This window comes from Sphaerodactylus townsendi, linkage group LG01 (assembly GCF_021028975.2).
Source record: "Sphaerodactylus townsendi isolate TG3544 linkage group LG01, MPM_Stown_v2.3, whole genome shotgun sequence".
NCBI lineage: Eukaryota > Metazoa > Chordata > Lepidosauria > Squamata > Sphaerodactylidae > Sphaerodactylus > Sphaerodactylus townsendi.
This window is the reverse complement of record NC_059425.1, coordinates 171,091,367-171,113,462: the sequence shown is the minus strand read 5'-3', so window position 1 is coordinate 171,113,462 and position 22,096 is coordinate 171,091,367. Positions and strand designations below refer to the sequence as shown.

The window sequence follows — 22,096 nt, the reverse complement described above, 5'->3', positions numbered from 1 at the left end:
CACACACAACCTGGCCCCTTGGTAGCTCTGATTCAGTGGCATTCTTTGGAACACAAAAGCCTTTGATACCTCAGACTGACTACTCACTAGCTTGAAGACTGTGATCTAAAGAACTGTTTCCCCTAATAATTATAGAAGTTCATGCCAGCAGGTTGACAATAGTATTACTTTTGAAACTGTGGCTTCACAGCTGCTCTGTACTGAGTAATTCTTCTGTGGGGACCTTTGCAGACAGAGTAGCAGCCAAGCTAACAGAGCTGCTGTTTTTTTCTTGCTTTATTTAGCTGCATATGGCATAAGATCAGACTCGTTACAGTGAAATGGTAGAGGCATACCCAGATGGAGTTGGACTGTCACCAAGAATCAGCTTGTTTCCCCCTAAACCAGGACAGCCCAAAAGGATTCCAAAACCCGGTTAACTCCACAACAAGTCTGAGGCTGGGGAGCAGACCACCCTAATTGTTCCTTGCATTAGTGAACAGAAGTGGGTGTACATGTGTGTCTTTAGAAGTCAGCTATCCAGTCCTTTAGAATTACATTATCTTAATCCCAAAATCACCTTTTTGCACACCAGGGCAGGATTTCAGATTAGCGTGAGTCCAACTATGGGTCTGTATGCCAATAACTGTTTGGCCCAAATTCCCTGAAGTCCTAATCCCCACTCCAAAGAATCTCTTTTGTGTCTACACTGAAGCTACGTAGAACAAGCTCCACAGTCCATTTTGTCCCGTCCCCCCTTACACCAGATACAAACATTTAACACTAGATCATAAGTGTCAAACTTGTGGCCCTCCAGATGTTATGGACTACAGTTTCCATCATCCCCTGCCAGCATGATGCTGGCAGGGGATGATGGGAACTGTAGTCCATAACATCTGGAGGGGCGCGAGTTTGACACCTGTGCACTAGATGAACCAGGTATTAGAAACCTTAACAAATTGTTTTTAGAAGTCAAGGCAACTCTGAGTGCTCCCCCCCAACACACACATTCCCATTCCTTCATTGCTTCCAAGTCAATATAGGCAAGTTACCAACCCAAATTTCTCAGCCAACCAGTTGTTAGTGATGCAAACACAAGTAAGTTCTTTCATCCAGAACAATGGATGGTTGTTGACCTTTCATTTAGACTAACTTAGGTAGTCAAAAGGGGGTACAGACACACTGATGAGCTCCACACTGATGAGTTACAATTATCATCAGAAGCTGAACAAAAAATACGAGGCAGGTTACGTCTCCAGTTCTGAGGTGCTGCCATCTCTACTGCACTGAAGAAACATCTAAGAAAGTCAGGCTGTTCACAGCAATGGCAGAGACACATGATTCTGGAGGAAACGGGAAGTGTCGTTCCATTTAAACAGTTGCTTCTCGCTTGGGGTTACGGTTCTGTGAAATTCAACTCCACGGCAAAGTCTTCCCTGAAAATCTTCCACATTTTTTGCTTGTGTGGGTTATCCAGTTCATTTCTACCAAGGTAAAGTCTGGTGGGAGGAAAACGGTGTTCCTTTAGTACAACCACGCAAGTATTGTGTGAAAGTAATGGCTGAAAAATGACTACAGGGAAGGAACAAGGCTAGACTCCCCACCCCCGCCAAAAGCCTCTGCATAATTAGATGCCAGAGTTCAATCAAGACTTCATAAAGCTCTAGCACAGGGGTGGCCAACCTATGGTGCTCCAGATGTTCATGGACTACAATTCCCATCAGCCCCCAGAGCTGATGGTAAATGTAGTCCATGAACATCTGGAGCACCACAGGTTGGCTGTCCCTATGTAGCGCATGACTCCCACAAATTGTTTCAAAGGCAACCAATACGAATGGGAACTTTTTGGCATCCTAATCCAGGTTTGTCCTCAAACCAACATTACAACTTACTTGTTGTCTTCTATAAAAGAGGTGTTGAACCAAAAGAAGAAAGCGCAGTCATCATAGGATTTTGGAAAATCCTGCGTTCAAAAAGAGATTTAAGAGTGCTGATTACATTCCGCAATTGTAATAGCTTCTCCAAGATAAGGATCTGCCTTTCCCTGTCTAATGCTTGTCTATTCCAAGATAGTTTTGCTCTCTTACTATAATATTGTTAAAATATGCAGCCCTGAAGTCTGCGAACAAAAGGAAAACAATCTAGGAACAAAGCTAGCTTCTGTTAAGTAACGTCTGTACAAACTCAAGCATCAACAGGCCATTAATATCTAGAAATATTTTCCTCCAACAACATGTTTCTTGTAGCCCATCACTACAGTATATGTACATTAAACAGTAAAAGTCCAACTGGTCAAAAATCAGATTTTTGTAAGGGGGAGAGAGAAGGCAAGGGACAACCCATGATGAAAAACTGCTTTTCAAGAACCAGTATGAGACTTCGGCTCTTATTTTGAAGATGAGTTGTAATTTGATGACCTTCTGTTATGGAGCTGTGAGGATTATTTAAAACAGGCATTTAGAATCCATGCATCTCTTTTGACTGTTTTAAATTACACATTATTTATTTTATTATTTTATTTTATTATTGAGTTTGATATACTGCCCTACCCCCGGAGGGCTCTGGGCAGTGCACAACATAACTTCACAACAAAATACAACCAGAACTGATGGAGCAAACAACAAATACAGAGTATAATAAACAACACAAGCTCCATTAACTATAAACAACTTAAAAAACCATTAAAAAAACCATTAGCCACTAAACCACAAGGACCATGTGTGAAGGCTGGACCTCAACAGTCCAGCATGGAGCCATGGAGCGCAGGATGGTGCGTCAAGTACCCTGGGGCACATCGCCTTCGAGGGCGGAAAAATCACTGCCCCTTCTCAAGATCTTTTCCTTCGCGACCGCCTTTCAGACTTTCGCTTCTCATTCTTTCATTCCTACGTTCCTTTTAGTAATTTATTGAGGGCTGAAAAGTTAGTAGCCTATTTCACAGTTCATGGCTAGGCCAAAACTGCCTGAGGAACTACAGTCTCCTGGTGGAGACTTTGGGACTCACAAGGTCTCCTGGGAAGTACAGTTCATCAGGTAGTTTTTTCCGTGAACTGCGAAGAGGCCGCTTTTTCAGCCTCAAAAAGTACTAGAAATAGAAAAGGAACGTAGGTAAGTGTGGGAAGGGGTGTGGGGGGACACCGCGGGAGGGGCATGGGTGGGCGGAAAAAACACACTGCGTACCGGGTGCAGTTTGGCCCAGCTACGCCTCTGCATCAGTCTCCTCTATAATGATAATCAATTACCAAGTCTTCTGACTGGAAAGATGCCAGAAGTTTATTCCGTGTCTTGGTGAAAACTTTGTACCACAGCTAATAATTTCTCAATGTTAACTTTTAAGAAGAAGAAGAAGAGGAGGAGGAGGAGGAGGAGGAGTTTGGATTTATATCCCCCCTTTCTCTCCTGCAGGAGACTCAAAGGGGCTTACAATCTCCTTGCCCTTCCCCCCTCTGGGCCACAACAACACCTCCTGTGAGGTGGGTGGGGCTGAGGAGGAGCTCTGGAGAAGCTGTGTGGGACTAGCCCAAGGTCACCCAGCTGGCGTGTGTGGGAGTGTACAGGCTAATCTGAATTCCCCAGATAAGCCTCCACAGCTCAGGCGGCAGAGCTGGGAATCAAACCCGGTTCCTCCAGATTAGATACACAAGCTCTTAACCTCCTACGCCACTGCTGCTCCTTCATTTATAATAACTCTATAGTTTCTCTCGAACAATTCAAATAAACCAGGGTCACAATTACAAAGAAAACACTGCCAGACGTAAATGAGATTATAAATAAAAAAGCACACACGTCTTCCCTCCTGCTTCCTAAAGATGAAAGTTCCATGTCATTACTGACCCAAGGAGTGACATCATATCCTGCAGATTAGTAAACAGACTACGTTTACGAGGTGGTTGGTTGATGCCTTCCCCAGTCATCTACATTTTTATTAGGTAGTCATTTTACCCACCACAGAAGGAAGGAAGGCTGAGACAACCTTGAGCTGGCTACCTGAAATGGACTTCGTCAGGACTGAACTCCGGTAGGGAGCAGGGTTTTGACTGCAGTATTGCAACTTACCACATAGTACCGAGGGCCTCTACTACCTAGCCTGCATTTAAAAATAAAATGCAATGTCTAAAATTCTTACCAAGCCTTTTAGGAAAATATAAGATAGTCTCGTCTCAACCCAGATTTGAGAGATTTTGGAGTTTTAGGGTATGGCTATCATATAGATATAATGTGTGAACTTCACATCGCTTTATTAAACCAGCTGTTTTTGACTTCTCTAAAGGCATGATATTAGGCGCTGCTATATGGTAGATTTTAAAAACAGAGAGCGCGAAGAGATTCTGCTCCTGTAATTCTAATCAACTGGAAACTTTAACCCATTCCCTCTTCTATTACACTAAATATGAGGGAATTAGGGGGAAATATGCAAATGTTCTTCCCTTGAACTGGATTTCAGACACTCAAAAGATCTTATACTTGTTAAACAACCCTGATTTTGTAGTTTGTGAATTGGTGGCCAAGTTTTTATTAGAAATTATACACCCTAAAGCAGGGGTCTTCAAACTATGGCCCTCCAGATGTTCATGGACTACAGTTGCCATCAGCCCCTGCCAGCATGGCCAAGTGGTAGGGCCCATGGGAATTGTAGTCTATGAACATCTGGAGGGCCATAGTTTGAAGACCCCTGCCCTAAAGGATCGTTCTGTTTTTTTAACCTTGTTGTGTCTGTTATTAAGAGATTCTTTGTTATCATTCTCTTTGGGGATTGTGTTAAATCAGGTTTTTGCTTTTTTTTCCTCTGTATTTTACCTGTTTTGTCTTATATGCCAATAAAGGCTTGGTGCTGTGCTATGATATTAGGTAGCTCTGAGTACTCCAAAGAACAACTGTTGCAAACTGCACTACATTTGTACTCAGATTCATTCTAGGCATAATGTCTTAGATTCAGAAGTGATCCTGCTCGAGGGTTAAACCATAAGTCCGCAGGAACAGTGAAAAATGCATTATCTACAGATTCTCACAGGAACATAAAAGCAAACGCTCAAGCTGGCTGTGTCGAAACATCTCAAGCAGCGATTTAAAGTTAAAATCTGCAGAATTTCCATGATAGCTAAGCACTTCCCTGCATCTTGCTGTGCCATTCTATTTAAGATTTAAAAAATGTTTTTTCAAAAGGCAATATGAAAGAAAATCCTTCACATTACTTGTTTTAGCTTATATCCCAAATGCACCACACACTCTCTCTCTACTGCTGATGAAAACTCTTTGCCAGACATGCTCTGACTTAATATATTGCTTCTGTTAAGCATCAGCCTGAAAGGGAAAACACTGTGTCTGCAAGAGCTGTGGAACTCCAGACATGGTATTGGGGTTTAAAAAGCAGCCACATCTCCTGTGCTCTCAATACGGATCAGAACTATGAAAACAGTTGAGCGGCCGCCACCATTCCTTCTCCCATACACACACAATTACCTGAAAATGGCCCTAGCTACTTTAAGCTTCTTTAGGGTGGAAGTTTCACGCTTTACTCACTCCAGAGGCGCATCTCATGGGTAAATGGGCTTCAGAGACAAATTGTCGTCCCTTGCGGATGCCCCCCCAGGCTCTGGCCCCAACCGCCATCCCCAGCTTCGGGGCCTCCCCTGATGCCCCTAGGCTCCACTCCCCACTGACGGACTGGACCCCTGCCCATGTCACTTCATGGGCAAGGTCAAGTGCGTAGCCGCACCTCCCCTCCCCCTGCCGGCTGGGATCTCAGCCGGCAGCCTGCAGTCTCTTCTGACTGGGGAGGGGAGGAAGGAAGGGAGGGGGAAGTCCAGGGGGGTTTGAGGGTGCTTGAGGTAGGAAGTCCTGCTTCGCCGTTCATTGTTTTAAGGCGCAATACCTCGACTGACACGGATAGTGTTGGAGGCACGCGAAACCTACGCCATGCGAGGCAGCAGGACTTCCTGGGTCACGTAGCCAATTTTGCTCTCATCGGACGTACCAGAAGAGGGTTTCGTGGGGACAAGCGGTACCCTTTATCCCTAGGTGGTGCAGATAACGCCACATCGCTACCACCTCGAATTTAAAAGCTTTTCTAAAGCAGTCCGCTAACAGGGACATTTTCAAGTACAGAAATGCCCATCACTGCAGTCCCAAACTATTTCCCCTCCTCCAGCATGATGGTCTTTAAATCCCAAATTATGCATCTGCAGGTCCTTTCGCAAAAGTTTGCCCATACTGTATACACAAAAAGGTAGCTACTTTTGTTAAGTCAGTCACTGATGCAAGGCCTGTGTCACAGGTAACACCTCTTAAGCAATGAGATGGGGGGGGGGCGGTCAAGCTGAAAGCATAGTAAACCAAGTTCTTGGAATGGCATGCAGGCAAGAAGGAAGCTATGGAGGATCTTTCACCCACTCCCCTTCCAGGGATCTGTAACAGACTGGTGTCATGTAACTGATTCATTAAGTGCCTGAAGTCACTGATGAATAATGAAGCAGACACGTTTGCAGGCCAAAACAAGTTTTTCAGGATGGTGAATACCAAGCAAACCACACACAGCTCCAAGAGGATGTCTCCAAATTTGGTTAACAGGCAACAAAACAGCAAGTGAGATCCAAGATAAAGACACACATTTTCCCTATGAGGAAAGGCTGTTGTTTGCTGCCTTCTGTCAAGAGGAAAAAACCAACTGGAGGAGAGGCGTATGGACAAAGCAGAGGTTTAAGATTATACATGAAGTGGAGAGAGAAGATATTTTTCTTCCTCTAACATTGTTACAGAAGTTGTCACCCAAACAAAATTGATAGGCAGTAGACTCAGGAAATACAAAAAACAAAGAAGAAGTGTTTGGATTTATACCCCCTTCTCTCCTGTAGGAGACTCAAAGGGGCTTATAATCTCCTTTCCCTCCCACCCACCCCCCAACAAACCCAGTGAGGTGGGTGGTGTTGAGAGAGCTCCAAAGAGTTGCCCAAGGTCATCCAGCTGATGCGTGTTGGACTGCACAGGCTAATCTAGTTCCCCAGATAAGCCTCCACAGCTCAAGTGGCAGAGCGGGGAATCAAACCTGGTTCCCCAGATTTGAGTGCACCTGCTCTTAACCACTATGCCGCTGCTGCTCCCATTCTTCAAAGGCCTTCAACGCATAACTAACTTACACAGGTGGACATAAAAGGAATTAGACAAATTTATGGAGGAAAAGGCTATCAGTGTCTCTTCCCCATGACAGCTAAAGTGGGCAACCATGCTTGGAAATAGTGCATCTCTGAATAACAGCTGCTGAGATGCAACAGCTGGAGAGACCAGTTACCTTCATGTTCTCTGTGGGTACCTTGGAAACATTGCTTGCGCACTATACAAAAGACTCGGCTGGCCCACACTGATTTCCTTCAAGGCCACTCTTTTGAACACAAGAATGTAATTATGATATGTGGAGGGAATCAAATGGAGAGATCCATAATTCTTTTACTTACTGAAGTGGATTCAAATCGGACTTTCACATCATTGCAAATGACAGGACAGTCTTCCAAACTAATTACTGCACAGTCACGTTCTCCATCAAAGAACAACTGTAAGAAAGTACACAAGTTTCTCATTCTCACCTTCTAAAATAAACCATGCTTCAAGTTACAATATTAACAGCCCAATCCTTCAAGAGGGGGGTGGGGCTGCACTGGCATGTTTGCCCCCTCTGCTGGCATAAGGGGCATCTCGCCAGTGGAGAAGGCAAACAGCCAGTGGCTGACTACCCCACAGCAGCGAAACCCAGAAGTGGGTGCCACTACACTATGTGGGTGTTTGAGCGAATGCCAGCACAAGGGGAGGGGTGGATTGAGGTGTTCCTGCAGTTGGAGCCAACTGAAGTTGGCTTCTACCTTGGCTTCCACACTGGGAATGTGGCATAGGGTCTCAGACTTATACAACCCAAAAGGGTAGTGTAACTCTGTTGAGCCCTATGGAGGGCTTTCAGGTAGCCATGTTTTTTCACTTTTTTCTGCCTCCCCTTGGCATCTGAAGTCCCTCTAGAGGTGGTGTGGCAGTGGCATGGTCCCTGACCATTGGTGGTTTATGGGCTGGGCTTTTAAGTCTACTAGCTCAGCAAATGCCAGTAGACCTAGACCAGTGGTGGCGAACCTATGGCACGGGTGCCAGAGGTGGCACTCAGAGCCCTCTCTGTGGTCACGTGCAAACAGAGTGCCCCCCCATCTTAGGCTTTCGGCCTGGGCCACTGGGCTCAATTATTAGTATTAAACCTAAGACCTAGTTTTGGGGGAGCAGTGTAGGTAACCCTGATAAGCGCTGTTAAACCCCACTGATTTTCATGGAAAGAACTAAAGCGCGATCCTTTACCTGGGAGAGTAAGCTTGGTTGCTGGCAATAGGGCTTGCTTCTGAGGACACCCTCCTAGGGTCGTGATTCACCCGTTGGAAGAGTTGCACAAAGCAGAGCCACCGACTACCACCAAGCTTACTCCTGAGTAACGCACGCCTCGGAGCCAACAGTTTTTTTTTCTAAACTAAAACCTCAGTATTCAGGTTAAATTGCCATGTTGGCACTTTGCGATTAATAAGTGGGTTTTGGGTTGCAATTTGGGCACTCGGTCTCGAAAAGGTTCGCCATCACTGGTCTAGACACTGCCCATTCTCCCCATTTTGCCCCATAAATGTTGAAATCTTCATAGCTCTCAATGTCTTGGTGGGCAACCCTCCCCCACCCAGGAGAACCACTGAGTAGGTCCTCCCCCCCTACTCTTTTTCCTGAGACATCTGGGCCATTTGGCCCAGGTTTTTAGAGGCAGAGAAATCAGAGATTCCACAATTATTATATTGGACTATGATGGTTTTAAGATTATAATAATATGCAGTGCTAATCGGTCTCCAATGGAGTGTGGAGTGTATCTAGAAAATGATTGCCCATTGTTCAAAGACATTCAGAATGACCTAACTTGAAAAGATTCTGGGATGTGAACATTCCTTTGTACTAGGAAATATAAATTCTTGGTTAATCCACAAACTACAACAGCTCCTCCTGTTAATTTACTACTGCCTGTGGGAACAACACTTAGCCAATACCGTCCTCCTCAATTCTGGTAAGATCACAAAAGATGTAACTCCATTTGGTTTGACTTGGGCCATTTTTGCATGGTTAAAATATCCTGGGGTGAGCACAGAAAATATCCCTGTGCAGCCGGGAATGCCACATGGCTCCCGAAGCTGCACAGGGTCTGCCCGGTGTTGCGCCACGATATTTACCTTAGCCCAGAATTTTTTAAAATAGCTATGGAGGTTCTTTTTTAAAATCCTGGTGTGACCCTGCTTGTGCCTGCTACTGTGCAAAAACCAATCAGGAGCAGGATTGGTTTATTTTTCCCACTCAGCCACCTGATCTCCCCGCCTGACTTCATTCAAGCTGCCACTCAGAAACAATCAGAGTGCGGGACGCCAGGCAAGTTCACAGGTGCTTACAGCTGCCACTCAAAAGCAACCAGCAATCAGAACAATCACTTTATCTATTTTCCTCAGTACAAGCTTTATTTTAAATCAATTAGCAGACCTATTCAATAGTTTTCTCCCTCTGACAGCAAAATCTTACTTGAAACCATTAAAAACACAGATCAATTTTTTCCATTCCCACAGCACATACACAAAGACACCAGTTGGGAGCAAACCAAGTTTATTTTTCCTGCCCAGCCACCTGACCTCCCTGCCTGACATCCATTCAAGCTGCCACTCAAAAACAACAGCCAATCAAAATGCGAGACACTGGGCATGTTCAGACATGCTTCCAAAGTAAATACAGAAGTCTGGCTCGTAAGGTGCAAACTGAAGCATTCTGTACTAGTCCTAACTCTGCTCCTAGGCAGAAGCAGGGAGCAGAAACCAGGATAAAAAAAGCCAAGGTATATATGATCCCAGTTCAACCCCAGTGTAATTGGGCCATGCAAAAACGGCCTTGGGGACCAATACCCTCTCTTCTAGCCATGTAATGTACTGATGCCTATACCTAAGAACATAAGAAAGAGCCTGCTGGATCAGACCAGAATCCACCTAATCCAGCATGCCGCTACTCGCAGTGGCCCACCAGATGCCTTTGGGAGCTCAGATGCAGGATGTGAAAGCAATGGCCTTCTGCTGCTGCTGCTCCCGAGCACCTGGTCTGCTAAGGCATTTGCAACTTCAGATCAAGAAGGATTAAGATTGGTAGCCACAGATCGACTTCTCCTCCATAAATCTGTCCAAGCCCTTTTTAAAGCTATCCAGGTTAGTGGCCATCACCACCTCCTGTGGCAGCATATTCCAAACACCAATCGCCTGTTGCGTGAAGAAGTGTTTCCTTTTATTAGTCCTTATTCTTCCGCCAACCTATAGGCAGTTGACCACAACAGAAGGCAAGAAAAATCTCTTCATGCCATTCTTCCACAATGAGAAATCTCTGCAGTGGAAGCAGTCAGGACAATACCCCTTACCTTGCAGTGCTCCTGGGTGGCGCAAACACACTGGAAGACCACTTTCTTCTTCATCAGGATCTGCACTTTCAAATCAGACCCGTTGCCTTTCCCAACTCCTTCAACAACACAGATGCAGCAGGACAATTAATAGTACTGACCTGCAGGGACTCAGATCTAAGAATGTATCCCAGTGGTGGCGAACCTCTGGCACGGGTGCCAGAGGTGGCACTCAGAGCCCATTCTGTGGGCACAGAGTTGTCCCACCCACCCCACATCTAGACTGGCCTGGGCTGTTGGGCTCAATTATTAGCATTAAACCTAAGACCTAGTTTTGGGGAAGCAGTGTAGGTAACCCTGTTAAGCGCTGTTAAACCCCACTGATTTTCATGCGAAGAACTAAAGCATGATCCTTTACCTGGGAGTAAGCTCAGTTGCTGGCAATGGGGCTTGCTTCTGAGTAAACCCTTCCAGGGTCATGATTCACTCGTTGGAAGAGTTGCACAGTTGTTTCAAAGCAAAGCCAACAAGCTTACTCCCAAGAAACGCACACCTTGGAGCCAACCGTTTTTTCTAAACTAAAGCCTCAGTATTCGGGTTAAATTGCCGTGTTGGCACTTTGTGATAAATAAGTGGGTTTTGGGTTGCAACTTGGGCACTCTGTCTCAAAAAGGTTCACTATCACTGATGTATCCCCAAAAATACATGGACTCTGCCACTATCTACAGAAGGGGTCCCCAGTCTTTTTCAGACTGCAGGCACATGTGGAATACGGACACAGCATGCAACAAAATGGCTGCTGCAGGAGGCAGAACCAGCCACAACATGATTGACACAGCTTAACTTCAGTGATAGCATAGAACAGTGGTGGAGAACCTATGGCACTCCAGATGTTCATGGACTACAATTCCCATCAGCCACTGCTAGCATGGCCAATTGGCTGATGGGAATTGTAGTTCATGAACATCTGGAGTGCCATAGGTTCGCCACCACGGGCATAGAACCTTGTGCTCCAGTGGAAGCTGCCGCCAAAGAAACGTTTTTAAAAATCTGCACTGCCAATTAAATCTCCAATGGCCCGTCAGAAACCTTGATCGGCAAGATCACTTCCAGGCCCCACCCACTTCCTAAAAAACACTTGGCAGGTACCAGAAAAGGTGTTGGTTAAGTGTCATGTCACCCACAGGCAACACGTAGGGGATCCCTGGTCTACAAAGAAGTAAGCTCGGTCATTGCAGAGAGAAGTGGGTCAGGACACATTAAGAATCCTACATTTCTAACAGTGCTTACCACAGATCGCCATGATCTTGATGCTTTTGATCCTGAGAGGTCTTTCTGGTGGAAGTTTCAAATCATACTTGTTTTTCAAGATTTCATAATACCCCACATATCTGCTCTGTAATAAGGTAAATGTTTACAGAAATACAATACTTCATGTAAGAATGCTATGCTGTTTTCTAGTTCTACATATTCAAAGCTGTGACAGAAAACCAAACTTCCAGCTCCACCCTTTCAGTCTTCTTGGGAAACAAGGAATTACAGAGTTTGCCATCTTTCAGCCAATCTCGACAAGCATCCTGCTCCCAAAACATTTCTAACCCCAGAACTTTTGACCTGCTGAAAGCAACAATGCAGCATGCTTACAATCCACTGACCACTACTCTGGTTTACCCTCTGGAAGTAATAGGGAGTGGGTAAGCTGCCAGGTGCGTTAATCCTTGCAACGCACGGACTGTGGTACCTTTATTGGAACTTCAAGGTGCGCACCTACCTGCGATGGTGTTTCCACTCCCTGAAACTTGGAGCTGGTGCTTTTATCAGTTCTCCTCTCACCAAAATAATCCAAGCTTTCCTGCAAAAGGCAAGAGCCACATCATTACGACATACCATGCAGGAGCCCAAACAGAGATCAATATTACACCCCACTTAGCAAACCTCAATATTACAAAGTGCAGAAAAATCCTTTAATAGTGTATAAAATTAAATATAACAATCAGTTATCCATTCATTCATACCAACAAACTCTCAAACATCATATATCCCTCTTACGAAATCTCTACTTAGAATAACTCTAATTAACTGATGCATGAACAAACTGCTTAAACTTGTTGCAATAAAGAGGAAAGAAGTAAATATGACAATTATTCAACACAAAAAAGGTTCTATCCAATTCTCCCGAAAACTCTTGGGAATCTTTTCAATACTGTTGGAAATCTTCAATTGTTCTACCAATGTCCTCGATAGGAAAATTAGTTATTTTTAGTTCATAAACGTTAGCCAATCGTAATATTGTAATATTTATCTCTGTTCAGGTCTTTCAATACCACCCAGGGGCACCATAGTTTCCTAGTATCTATTTGCTTCCCCCTCCCCAAAAGGAAAGAGCCCAGCTTGGCTTTCGATACACTTTAGCTGCTGCTCCTACTAACTTCTCAAAATTCTAAGAGGCTCAACAGCAGATGCTGCCATTGGCTGTATCAGACACAAAGAAGCCGCCTTTCCCTTCCAATAGTAAAATCCTCCATCCCTGTTGTCCTAGAGCACAATTCTGCACTGATGCTGCTTACATTTTTCTTTTAGAGATAGAGCAGGGGTCCCTAACATGGGCACCATGGTGTCCACTAATACCTTTTCTAATGCCTACCAAGTATTGTTAGGAAGCGGGTGGGACCAAGTAGGGCTTTTGCCTGACAAGGACTCTGACTGTGCAGATTTTTTAAAACACTGCTTCGGCAGTATCTTCTACCACACCACAAGGATCTACACTGTGTTCCTAAGTGAAGTTGTGGCAACCATTTTGTGGCAATCATTTTATTGGTGCACTCCCTCCCTGCCCCACCCACCCCCCATACCATGTCAGAAATCCAAATGTGCCCACAAACTCAAAAAGGTCCAGGACCCCTGGGATAAAGAGTTTATTTAGTCAAAATGCTTCACAGAGTGGAATCCAAGGACTACTTCAAAGGCTGAACTGACCACAGGCTGCAAGACTACCATTTCCATAGTAACTTTTTCCGAAGGGGAATGCAGCATCTGTAGACGTGCTTGCTATGCAGGTCAGCACAGAATTTCTGCATTCTAGCTCTGCACATATCTGATGGCAGCTGGAGAATGATTAGGCAGAAAGGTGTGATATAAGCATTGGACATAAGTGAAATGCTTCCTGTGTAGTTGCAGGGAACCCTTGTGGGTAGCAATGAACTACACTACAACTATCCATGGAATAATTTCTGGAAGAGTCTCAACATGGTATTTGAAAATCAGCCTCAAGTCAGAACTCCTGCTAGAATCCAATCACCATTATGATAGACATAGAACAAAACTCTACTTGCCAAGTGTCTGAGGGTGAAGCAACAATATCTAAAATGAGGTAATTGCTAGTAAAAGGTTGGCATTGACACAATGGATCTGCCATTATCCAAAATTGTAGTGTCTGGCATTCTGTATGTTGTAGATGTAGCTGTAGATGAAGAGTTGCTATGACAAAAGTAAGCACTCCAGGCCATTTGAGTAGAAGACCACAATGATAAGAAGAAAGAAGAAGGAAGAAGGAAGGGAGGAGGAGAAGGAGGAGGAGGAGGAGGAGGAGGAGGAGGAGGAGGAGGAGGAAGAGGAGGAAGAGGAGGAAGAGGAGGAAGAGGAGGAGGAGGGGAGGAGAGGAGGAGGTGGTGGTGGTGGGTGGGGCTGAGAAAGCTCCAAAGAGCTGTGATTAGTCCAAGGTCACCCAGCTGACATGTGTCGGAGTGCACAAGCTAATGGTTCACCAGATAAGCCTCCACAGCTCAAGTGGCAGAGTAAGGAATCAAACCCAGTTCTCCAGATTAGAGCGCACCTGCTCTTAACCACTACACCACGCTGGCTCTACTTGAGTTCTTATTCTGAAAACACCCAGCCAAGGCAATCACGATTTGTGGTCAATATTTCTTGATCTTCTCTCAGGGACAATACTATTAACTTCAGGAATTATGGCAGGTAGCACAACAGGTACTGTGCTCTCCCACACAAATGTGTCTTGTAGACCACAGGTGTCCTACATTCCCTGACCGCAGGCTCATCTGCTTTCCTGATTTCAGAGATCTCACAGAGCATTGCCCCTCATACTTTGAAGTCTAAAATGATGGGCCCCCTGAGGGAAAAAGGAGGAGGAAGGAGTCATGAGGAAAAGTAGGCTATATGTTGTATTGTGACTCACGCAGCGCAGTTCCGGGCCTGCTTATCACACACAGGAAAAGAGCCATATCTTAGATGCCAAATGCTTCAATTCTCATGAACAAAAGATCATCAGTTTTTGTACCTGTGCGCTCTCAAACTGGTTGCTGTCAATAAGCCAGGTGCAAACCATAGTCCCGGTCCTGCCTACGCACACAAAGGAAAGGTACAATCAATTGAACAGTGAGAACACTTCGAATCAGGCCTCACACCACTGCCTCTCAACACATCTGTCGAGTACTTGGCCTTGACTGAGCCCTTGACTGTGGCACCTGACAGAAATGCCCACTGCATAGCCAATCCCTGCCCTGCCCAGCCCACTAGTCCCCATTTTCTTTCAAGTGCTGGACGCTACTGCATGGCTAACAGTGTAGCGGCTGGATTTTTGCCTTACATCTGGCCACTTTCACTAGTTACCTCCTGTAAACATATGGAATTTTCTAGAAGGACTAAGGGACAAGACTCTGCCAAATTACATGGCTTGACAACTGCACTGTATTCCAGAGGCGTAGCTCCGAAGGGGGGGGGTACATGATGCACCGGGGGGGCACCCCTGTAGGAGTGTTCTGGGTCAGGACTGGGGTGTTGCAGGGCAGGGGCAGAGGATGCACCAGTGCACCGGGCGTTTCCCCCCTTGCTACGCTTCTGCTGTATTCTGTTTGGGGCTCTCTCTTATGACCCAAAGTATTTCCACACATGCTGAATATTGTACTTCTAAACCATTTTCAATGCAGTTCAGCGTTTGTTTGCAAGTGGGTCTTGTCATTTCACACAATAAAATGCAGTTCCAAAGTCCATTAAAAGCAGATTGAGAATACATTATTTAGCATGTGTGAAAAGGCTACATATTTCTAAGCAAGTTACTGCCTCCTTTCACCTTCAGGTACAGAACAGATTATAAAATCCAAGCAGAACCCATTTTGGAATGCAATGTACACACGCAGACTCAGTGTACACACGCAGTTCATGAGCAGAAATTCAATGCAAATTTAGCCTCCTCAGACTTCTTCCCAAGGTGAGCACTCTACTTTTCAGTCAAATATATTTACCCTTCCCTCCTTTGCAGTGTATTGCTATAATGTTCTTCGGGTCCTGATTCATCCATTCCCTCACATTAGCAGTAAATTTCAGCATCATCCTGAAGAGATAAAGGAAATAATTCAATTAGGATTGTGCTTTCTGAGCTATTCTTCTAGAAAATGTAGAATGCGATCCATTGTTTATCACAGCTGCAATCTTAGATTTCCCCAAGTTCCTTTGCAAAACACTGACCCGGTGGGTTGGATCTGGCCAGGTTTTTAATTCGATCACCCATAATTTCCCACCTTTTTACAGCCCCTATCCCACAAGTCCATGCAGGTTCCATGATCCCAAGCACAGTTCTTCTGGTGATCAAAAAGGATCCCCACTCCTCCCTTGTGGAAAAGCTGGCTGATCTAAGTAATCCAAGAGGTTTATACTTTTCTAAGCCTATAGACATTTCTAAGCCTATAGACTGTATGCAACCTGACCCAGATGGCCCAGGCTAGCCCCATCTTGTCAAATCTTGGAAGCCAAGACAGGTCAGCCTTGGATGAGAGTCCACCAAGAAAGCCCACACTTGCTACACAGAGGCAGGCAATGGCTACCTCTGTTTATTTCTGGCCTTGGAGGAGTAGGAGTAGGAGTTTGGATTTATATTCTCTCCTGTAAGGAGACTCAAAGGGGTTTACAATCTCCTTTCCCTCCCCCCCCCCCCAACAAATACCCTGTGAGGTAGGTGGGACTGAGAGCCCCCCCCCCCCCACCCCCCCCCCCACCCACCCCCCCCCCCCCCCACCCCCCTCTTCCCCCCCCCACCCCCCCCCCCCCCTACCCCCCCCCCCCCCCACCCCCCACCTTTCCCCCCCCCCCCCCCAACAAATACCCTGTGAGGTAGGTGGGACTGAGAGAGCTCCGAAGAGCTGTGACGTGCCCAAGGTCACCCAGCTGGCATGTGTTGGAGTGCACAAGCTAATCTGGTTCACCAGATAAGCCTCCACAGCTCAAGTGGCAGAACGGGGATCCAAACCCGGTTCTCCAGATTAGGGCATCTACTCTTAACTACTATACCATAGTGGCTCTAAGGGAGAGCAGATGTGGACTGTGGTGGCCTTCTGGATGTGGATAAGTCGCAGAGTTGTGTGAAGGAGAGATATTAAGCCAAGAAGGCCCAACAGGCCATGATAAAGATCTTAAAGAGATCTGATTATTGCTTTTCAAGTCACAGGGCTAAGAAGGAGGAACCAACACGACGTAGGACAAATGGAGATGCCCAGTGTCTGTCCGATGCACCTGGGATTTGGGTGAAGGCAGAGAGCTCCGAAGAGTTGTGTTATGCCCAAGGTTACCCAGCTGGCACGTGTTGGAGTGCACAGGCTAATCCAGTTCTCCAGATAAGCCTCCACAGCTCAAGTGGAAGAGCGGGAAATCAAACCCGGTTCTCCAGATTAGAGTGCACCTGCTCTTAACCACTATGCCACTGCTGCTCCCCACAGGGTTGCCATAACTCAGCTATAACTTCGCAGCATTTTCCACCACCAGACTGCACCCAGCACCATCTTGGCACACTACTTACTCTAGAGTAGGAACATTGTGGTCATCGATGAATATTCGCTCTACCCTGTAATGGAAATACAGTGGATCATAGCCCTGTTCACCTGTAAGGGAAGAGGATTTACATATTTAAAGAACTCCCAAATGATTCCTTGGAAATATTCCGACTGTAACTTGCTCAAACATTTCAACTGCCAAACATGGTTTGGAAAAGATTCATCTTTTCCTCCCTGTGATAGATTGATCTGGGTGAGGACACAGGCCGGCTTATTTATTTTATTTGTAGATTTTTATAGCCTATCGAGGGCTCGAGGTGATGCACACAACAATAAACATAATATAACATAAAATGGCTAAATCCTTAAAAGCAGCAATAAAACAGTAAAAGCTAAATCTCATAAATACAATACAAAAATACTAGCATAAATATAAATGGCATCCAGCAGCTCCATATTCAAAATCCTCTCCCCAAGAGGGAGGAATGGCAGGCCTCGTTGAATGACAAACGGCCCAGATGTAGAGAGGGAGGGTCCATGAAGGCAGAAGGGGCCTCAACAGGAGGGAGTCTTGAGTAGAGCAATATTCTAAATTTGCAGTCCAAGTATCCTTTTATTACAATGCTCACTGATCAAGTTAAGAACATGGAATTAGTTACTTTCTACCTCTGAAGTAATTAATGAACATTTCAGGTTGAATAAGGGCTTTTCATCTTGCTTCAGAGACTCAGGTTTCTTATAAAAATCAATACATATACATTTATAAACACAAAACGTAGCCTTCTAAAGAGAGCAGCAGTGGTGTAGTGGTTAAGAGCAGTGCACTCTAATCTGGAGAACAGGGTTTGATTCCCCGCTCTGCCACTTGAGCTGTGGAGGCTTATCTGGGGAACTAGATTAGCCTGTGCACTCCAACACACGCCAGCTGGGTGACCCTAGGCATATCACAACTCTTCGGAGCTCTCTCAGTCCCACCCACCTCACAAGGTGTTTGTTGGGGTGGGGGGAGGGGAAGGGAAAGGAGAATGTAAGCCCCTTTGAGTCTCCTTATAGGAGAGAAAAGGGAGATATAAACCCAAACTCTTCTTCTTCTTCTTCTAAAGGTAGCCAAGCAGAGTTTCAGGTCCAGTCACAAGCAGGGAAGTATAACGTATATCTGAGCAGCAGCAGTGAAATACAAGCATCTTCTGTCCCCTACAAAATCATCTACCATTAGGATAACAGAACTCTCCCAGTGACAATTCCCACAGTTGAGTGAATATTACCACTGGAAACCACCTTGGACCCCTGAGAAAGGGAAGACTATAAATGAAATAAACCATTCCACTTGCCTCATCCCAGAGACGATTCTTATTTGAATCAACTGTGGATCCTGTGGAAGGGACCTCCATCAGAGTGGGATTCCCTCCTTGCCTTCTGTGCTCCTGCTATAGCCCAAGGTGATCCTTAAAATTCAGCTTCTGCTGGACTGCCAGGAATAGCATGAAAGGGGAGATCTGTGCAAATCACCAGCCCCTTCTGCTAGCAGAAGTTTCCTGCGGGATCCCATTGTTATACTCTGTTCGGGGTAAAGCTGTAAGCATAGCCGTGCGTGCTGTGGCAAAAGTTGCAGCATGCACAACCACAACGCAAAATAATGCAGACTCTCTTAGGGTGTTTAAAGATGTTATTCAAGCATCACTTTCATCAAAAACATTACGGCTTGCACTAAGAATCATAGTAGTTTGATAAAACAGCTTTTATATTGATGAAATAGCGTTTATATATCAGCTAGTAGCAAGACTCGCCTTTTTGTAAAATTGCACCCGTCATCTTCTTTCCCACGGCAGGAATGGGAAAGAAAATGGCAGGCGCAACTTTACAGAAAGGCGAGTCTTGCTAATAGCTGACCAGGGCAATATAAATGGCATAATATTCACCCCCGAAATCTAGCCCTGCTGTATAATTAGAACAGCTTGTTAATTATAAGTGCAGATGGGTCATGACAAGAGCAAGGTGCAACTCATTCCCCTCGGTCTATCTTCAAGGTCGTTTCCTTAACATCCCACAAAGTGAGCGTTGCTGTCGGTACTGTCCCAATGCTATAGACTCAATCCCTCATATCCTGCTTTACTGTTCGAGGTATAATGATATTAGAACCGATCTGGGAGCTTTACTACCTCTAGAATTTATGTTTCTCTCAGACAAACAAAAAATGTCTAAGCTATTGAACAGCCCTAATGTAGAAATTTCTGAAGCACTTGCTACATTTTTAATCCATGTTCTACATGATATATAACAATGATCCTGTTTTTGTACTTGGAATGTATGGTACTTCTGGTTTATGCCTAATAAAGGTTTTTGGATTGGATTGGCATAATATTTTTGATGAAAGTGGCACTTGACTCACATCTTTGAACACTATAAGAGAATTGGGGGCGGGGAATGGCAGGCACTAAGACTCAGTGTAGCATTTAACATAAATAACCAGGAAGATGGGGAGAATTGATCCCCACATCTCCTTGGTACTTTATGTTGAACAGAGTATAGTATCCAGCTTCGAACTTTGCTGGCAACAAAGATGACCACTGACCAAATCCTTAACCACAGGTCATTTTTAACAACCGGAGCACAATTTGTACAGTACATTAAGCAGGTAACCGAACAGCACCAATTCATGATCTTTCAAGGTTCATTTAAGACTACTGTTGAATATGTAAAATAAACTATACATTCCACTTGGTGAAAGCAGCGCGTCAGAAGACAACTTAAATAAGACACTTACTGCAAAGATTGTAGACCTTATAGTGGTTTTCATGTTTTGTATCCAAGAATCTTACAACTTCCTAGAAAAAATGAAAGCCAGATATTTGAAGAGTTTGCAACTTGCACTGGTAAATGCACTTGGTCTCAGGGTTTTGTTTTGGTTTTTTTGGTGTGTATTTTTTTAAGAGCAAGATTGGAAATTCAGAATTTCCCTTCGTGCAAAAAGAAGTATTCGATGCCAATGCTAAAGCCAGTCTACTGGTACATTTTGATTGTAAGTGTGTTAAATAAAATCATTTGGCTCATATTTCACCTGTGAGTAATCTCTAGTAGACTAGTTGGCAGAGATTAACCACAGACACAGTTTCCAAGAATTTATTAATATAATGAGGAATTTAATTCAATTTAAGATGTTAGTTGCTTTAGTGTTCATTGAACAAGCTCCATTTTTACCACTCCTACATGGCACAGAAGAAACAAAGGATCAAATATTAACCAGATGCTGTTATACAACACTTAAGAAAAGCCATAACCATGAAGCCCCCACCCACAGGATAGCCGTAGGGAAGTAATCCAACCTATACTTGGAAAGGCCTTTTCTGGAGCATACCACTACTGTCTGTTAGCACCCGACTGCCGTCAGCCAAATATGCAACAGCTCTGTTGCTCACTGCAGATACTGTTACTTGTAAGATGCATTTTCTCAAGGTGAATATGCCATCTGAAAGGGACCGAGGGGAAAAAAAATAAAAGCTCCAGCTTGGAAATTGACAAAGGATTCAACTTGGTGTTTAGGCAGGAGAGAAATTTGCAGCACGGAAAATACATTTGCAGAGGTACCACAAGGGTCACACCCAGTGGCGGGATCCAAAAATTTTAGTAACAGGTTCCCATGGTGGTGGGATTCAAACTGTGGTGTAGCGCCAATGGGGGCCGAGGGGCATGGACGAGGCGTACGGGCATTCCAGAGAGTGAGGCGGGCATTCCCACCTGGGGCTGAGGGTGTAGGCAAGCACGCAGCCGCTGCACCGTCCTTGGGCGGGAAGCGGCTGCACGCAGGCGCAGACTGCCACACACGCCTTAGTGCACCTCCTGCTAGATCAATACTGCTTCAAGTGCTCCCAAGTGCTGCTGCTGAGAGGAGGGTGTAACTAAGGCAAAAATCACATGGCAAAATCACCAATTAGTAACCCCCTCTCGGCACACACAAATAATTAGTAACCTACTCTCGGGAGCCTGTGAGAACCTGCTGGATCCCACCTCTGGTCACACCCCTTGAAATGCTATGATTCTTCTGAGGGTGCACAGGAATTATTTAGCAGGTAGGGTTTGAGGTTAAGTAGTAGGATGGCATCGTCCAAGCTGGTTCAACAAGAGTTTTGGTAACTCAAACCCACAAAGTCTGAGAAGGTCTCAAGGTTAGGAGTTGTGACCAATGCAATCTGAAATGACATTTAGTTACCAGCATAGGATTCCTGTAGAAAGACTGCTGCCCAGAGGATGGAAAAGACATTGCTATAACACGAGCTGAGGAAGAGAAGAAGGGGAAGCATACAGTCATTAAAAGAGTTACAGCGGTTTGTTAGCTCCATGGGATTAGATTCCACAGATCAAGTGAGCTAAAAGAAAGACACTCCTTCACCAGAAGGAATATTTCCACTGCAATGAAAAGAAGCAGTTGGAAGGTTTTCTGCCCAGAGCAAAGCACCTCTTTAAGCATAAGAGAACTGTGGGATTGAACGAATGGGGCTGGATCTAGTACAGCTCTTTGACGGACACACACTTCCTTCAGCAGAGCACAACTTTCTCTGCTCCGTCCTCCTGAGACAGCCTGAAAAGCCCCCAAATTCAGGCTGCTGAAGGAGGACAGAGCTGAGCAAGTATGGCTAGAACTCTCTCAGCCCCACCTACCTCACAGGGTGTTTGTTGTGAGGGGGAAGGAAAAGGAGTTTGTAAGCCCCTTTCAGTCTCCTCACAGGAGAGAAAGGGGGGATGACCTTCTCCCCACCCACAGAAAGTCTGTGCCACATCCAGCCCACAAACATACAAATATTCATGTGCCCCAAAGTCACACTTCTAAACAACTTGGGAATCAATCCTCAAGAACACCTGAACTATTACAAGAATAATATCTGTTACCTTTCATATTTTTTTAAAAAAATATTGGTTTTAA

General features: G+C 45.0%; 1 protein-coding gene across 5 annotated transcripts in view; it reads right to left on the bottom strand.

The window, feature by feature from the left end:
• Nucleotides 1-263: 263 nt before the first annotated feature.
• LOC125434328 (phosphatidylinositol 3,4,5-trisphosphate 3-phosphatase TPTE2-like) overlaps nucleotides 264-22,096 on the bottom strand; it is a 48,966-nt gene continuing 27,133 nt past the window's right edge. For all 5 annotated transcript variants that reach the window (XM_048499571.1, XM_048499544.1, XM_048499561.1 and 2 more), the window contains exons 9-19: nucleotides 21,386-21,450; nucleotides 19,943-20,003; nucleotides 17,205-17,286; nucleotides 15,658-15,746; nucleotides 14,694-14,755; nucleotides 12,171-12,251; nucleotides 11,690-11,795; nucleotides 10,421-10,518; nucleotides 7,428-7,523; nucleotides 1,872-1,942; nucleotides 264-1,478 (exon numbers count right to left, since the gene is read on the bottom strand). In XM_048499571.1, coding sequence (XP_048355528.1) covers nucleotides 1,376-1,478; nucleotides 1,872-1,942; nucleotides 7,428-7,523; nucleotides 10,421-10,518; nucleotides 11,690-11,795; nucleotides 12,171-12,251; nucleotides 14,694-14,755; nucleotides 15,658-15,746; nucleotides 17,205-17,286; nucleotides 19,943-20,003; nucleotides 21,386-21,450 — 914 coding nt within the window. In that variant the 3' untranslated portion in view covers nucleotides 264-1,375. The remainder of the gene's footprint in view (nucleotides 1,479-1,871; nucleotides 1,943-7,427; nucleotides 7,524-10,420; nucleotides 10,519-11,689; nucleotides 11,796-12,170; nucleotides 12,252-14,693; nucleotides 14,756-15,657; nucleotides 15,747-17,204; nucleotides 17,287-19,942; nucleotides 20,004-21,385; nucleotides 21,451-22,096) is intronic.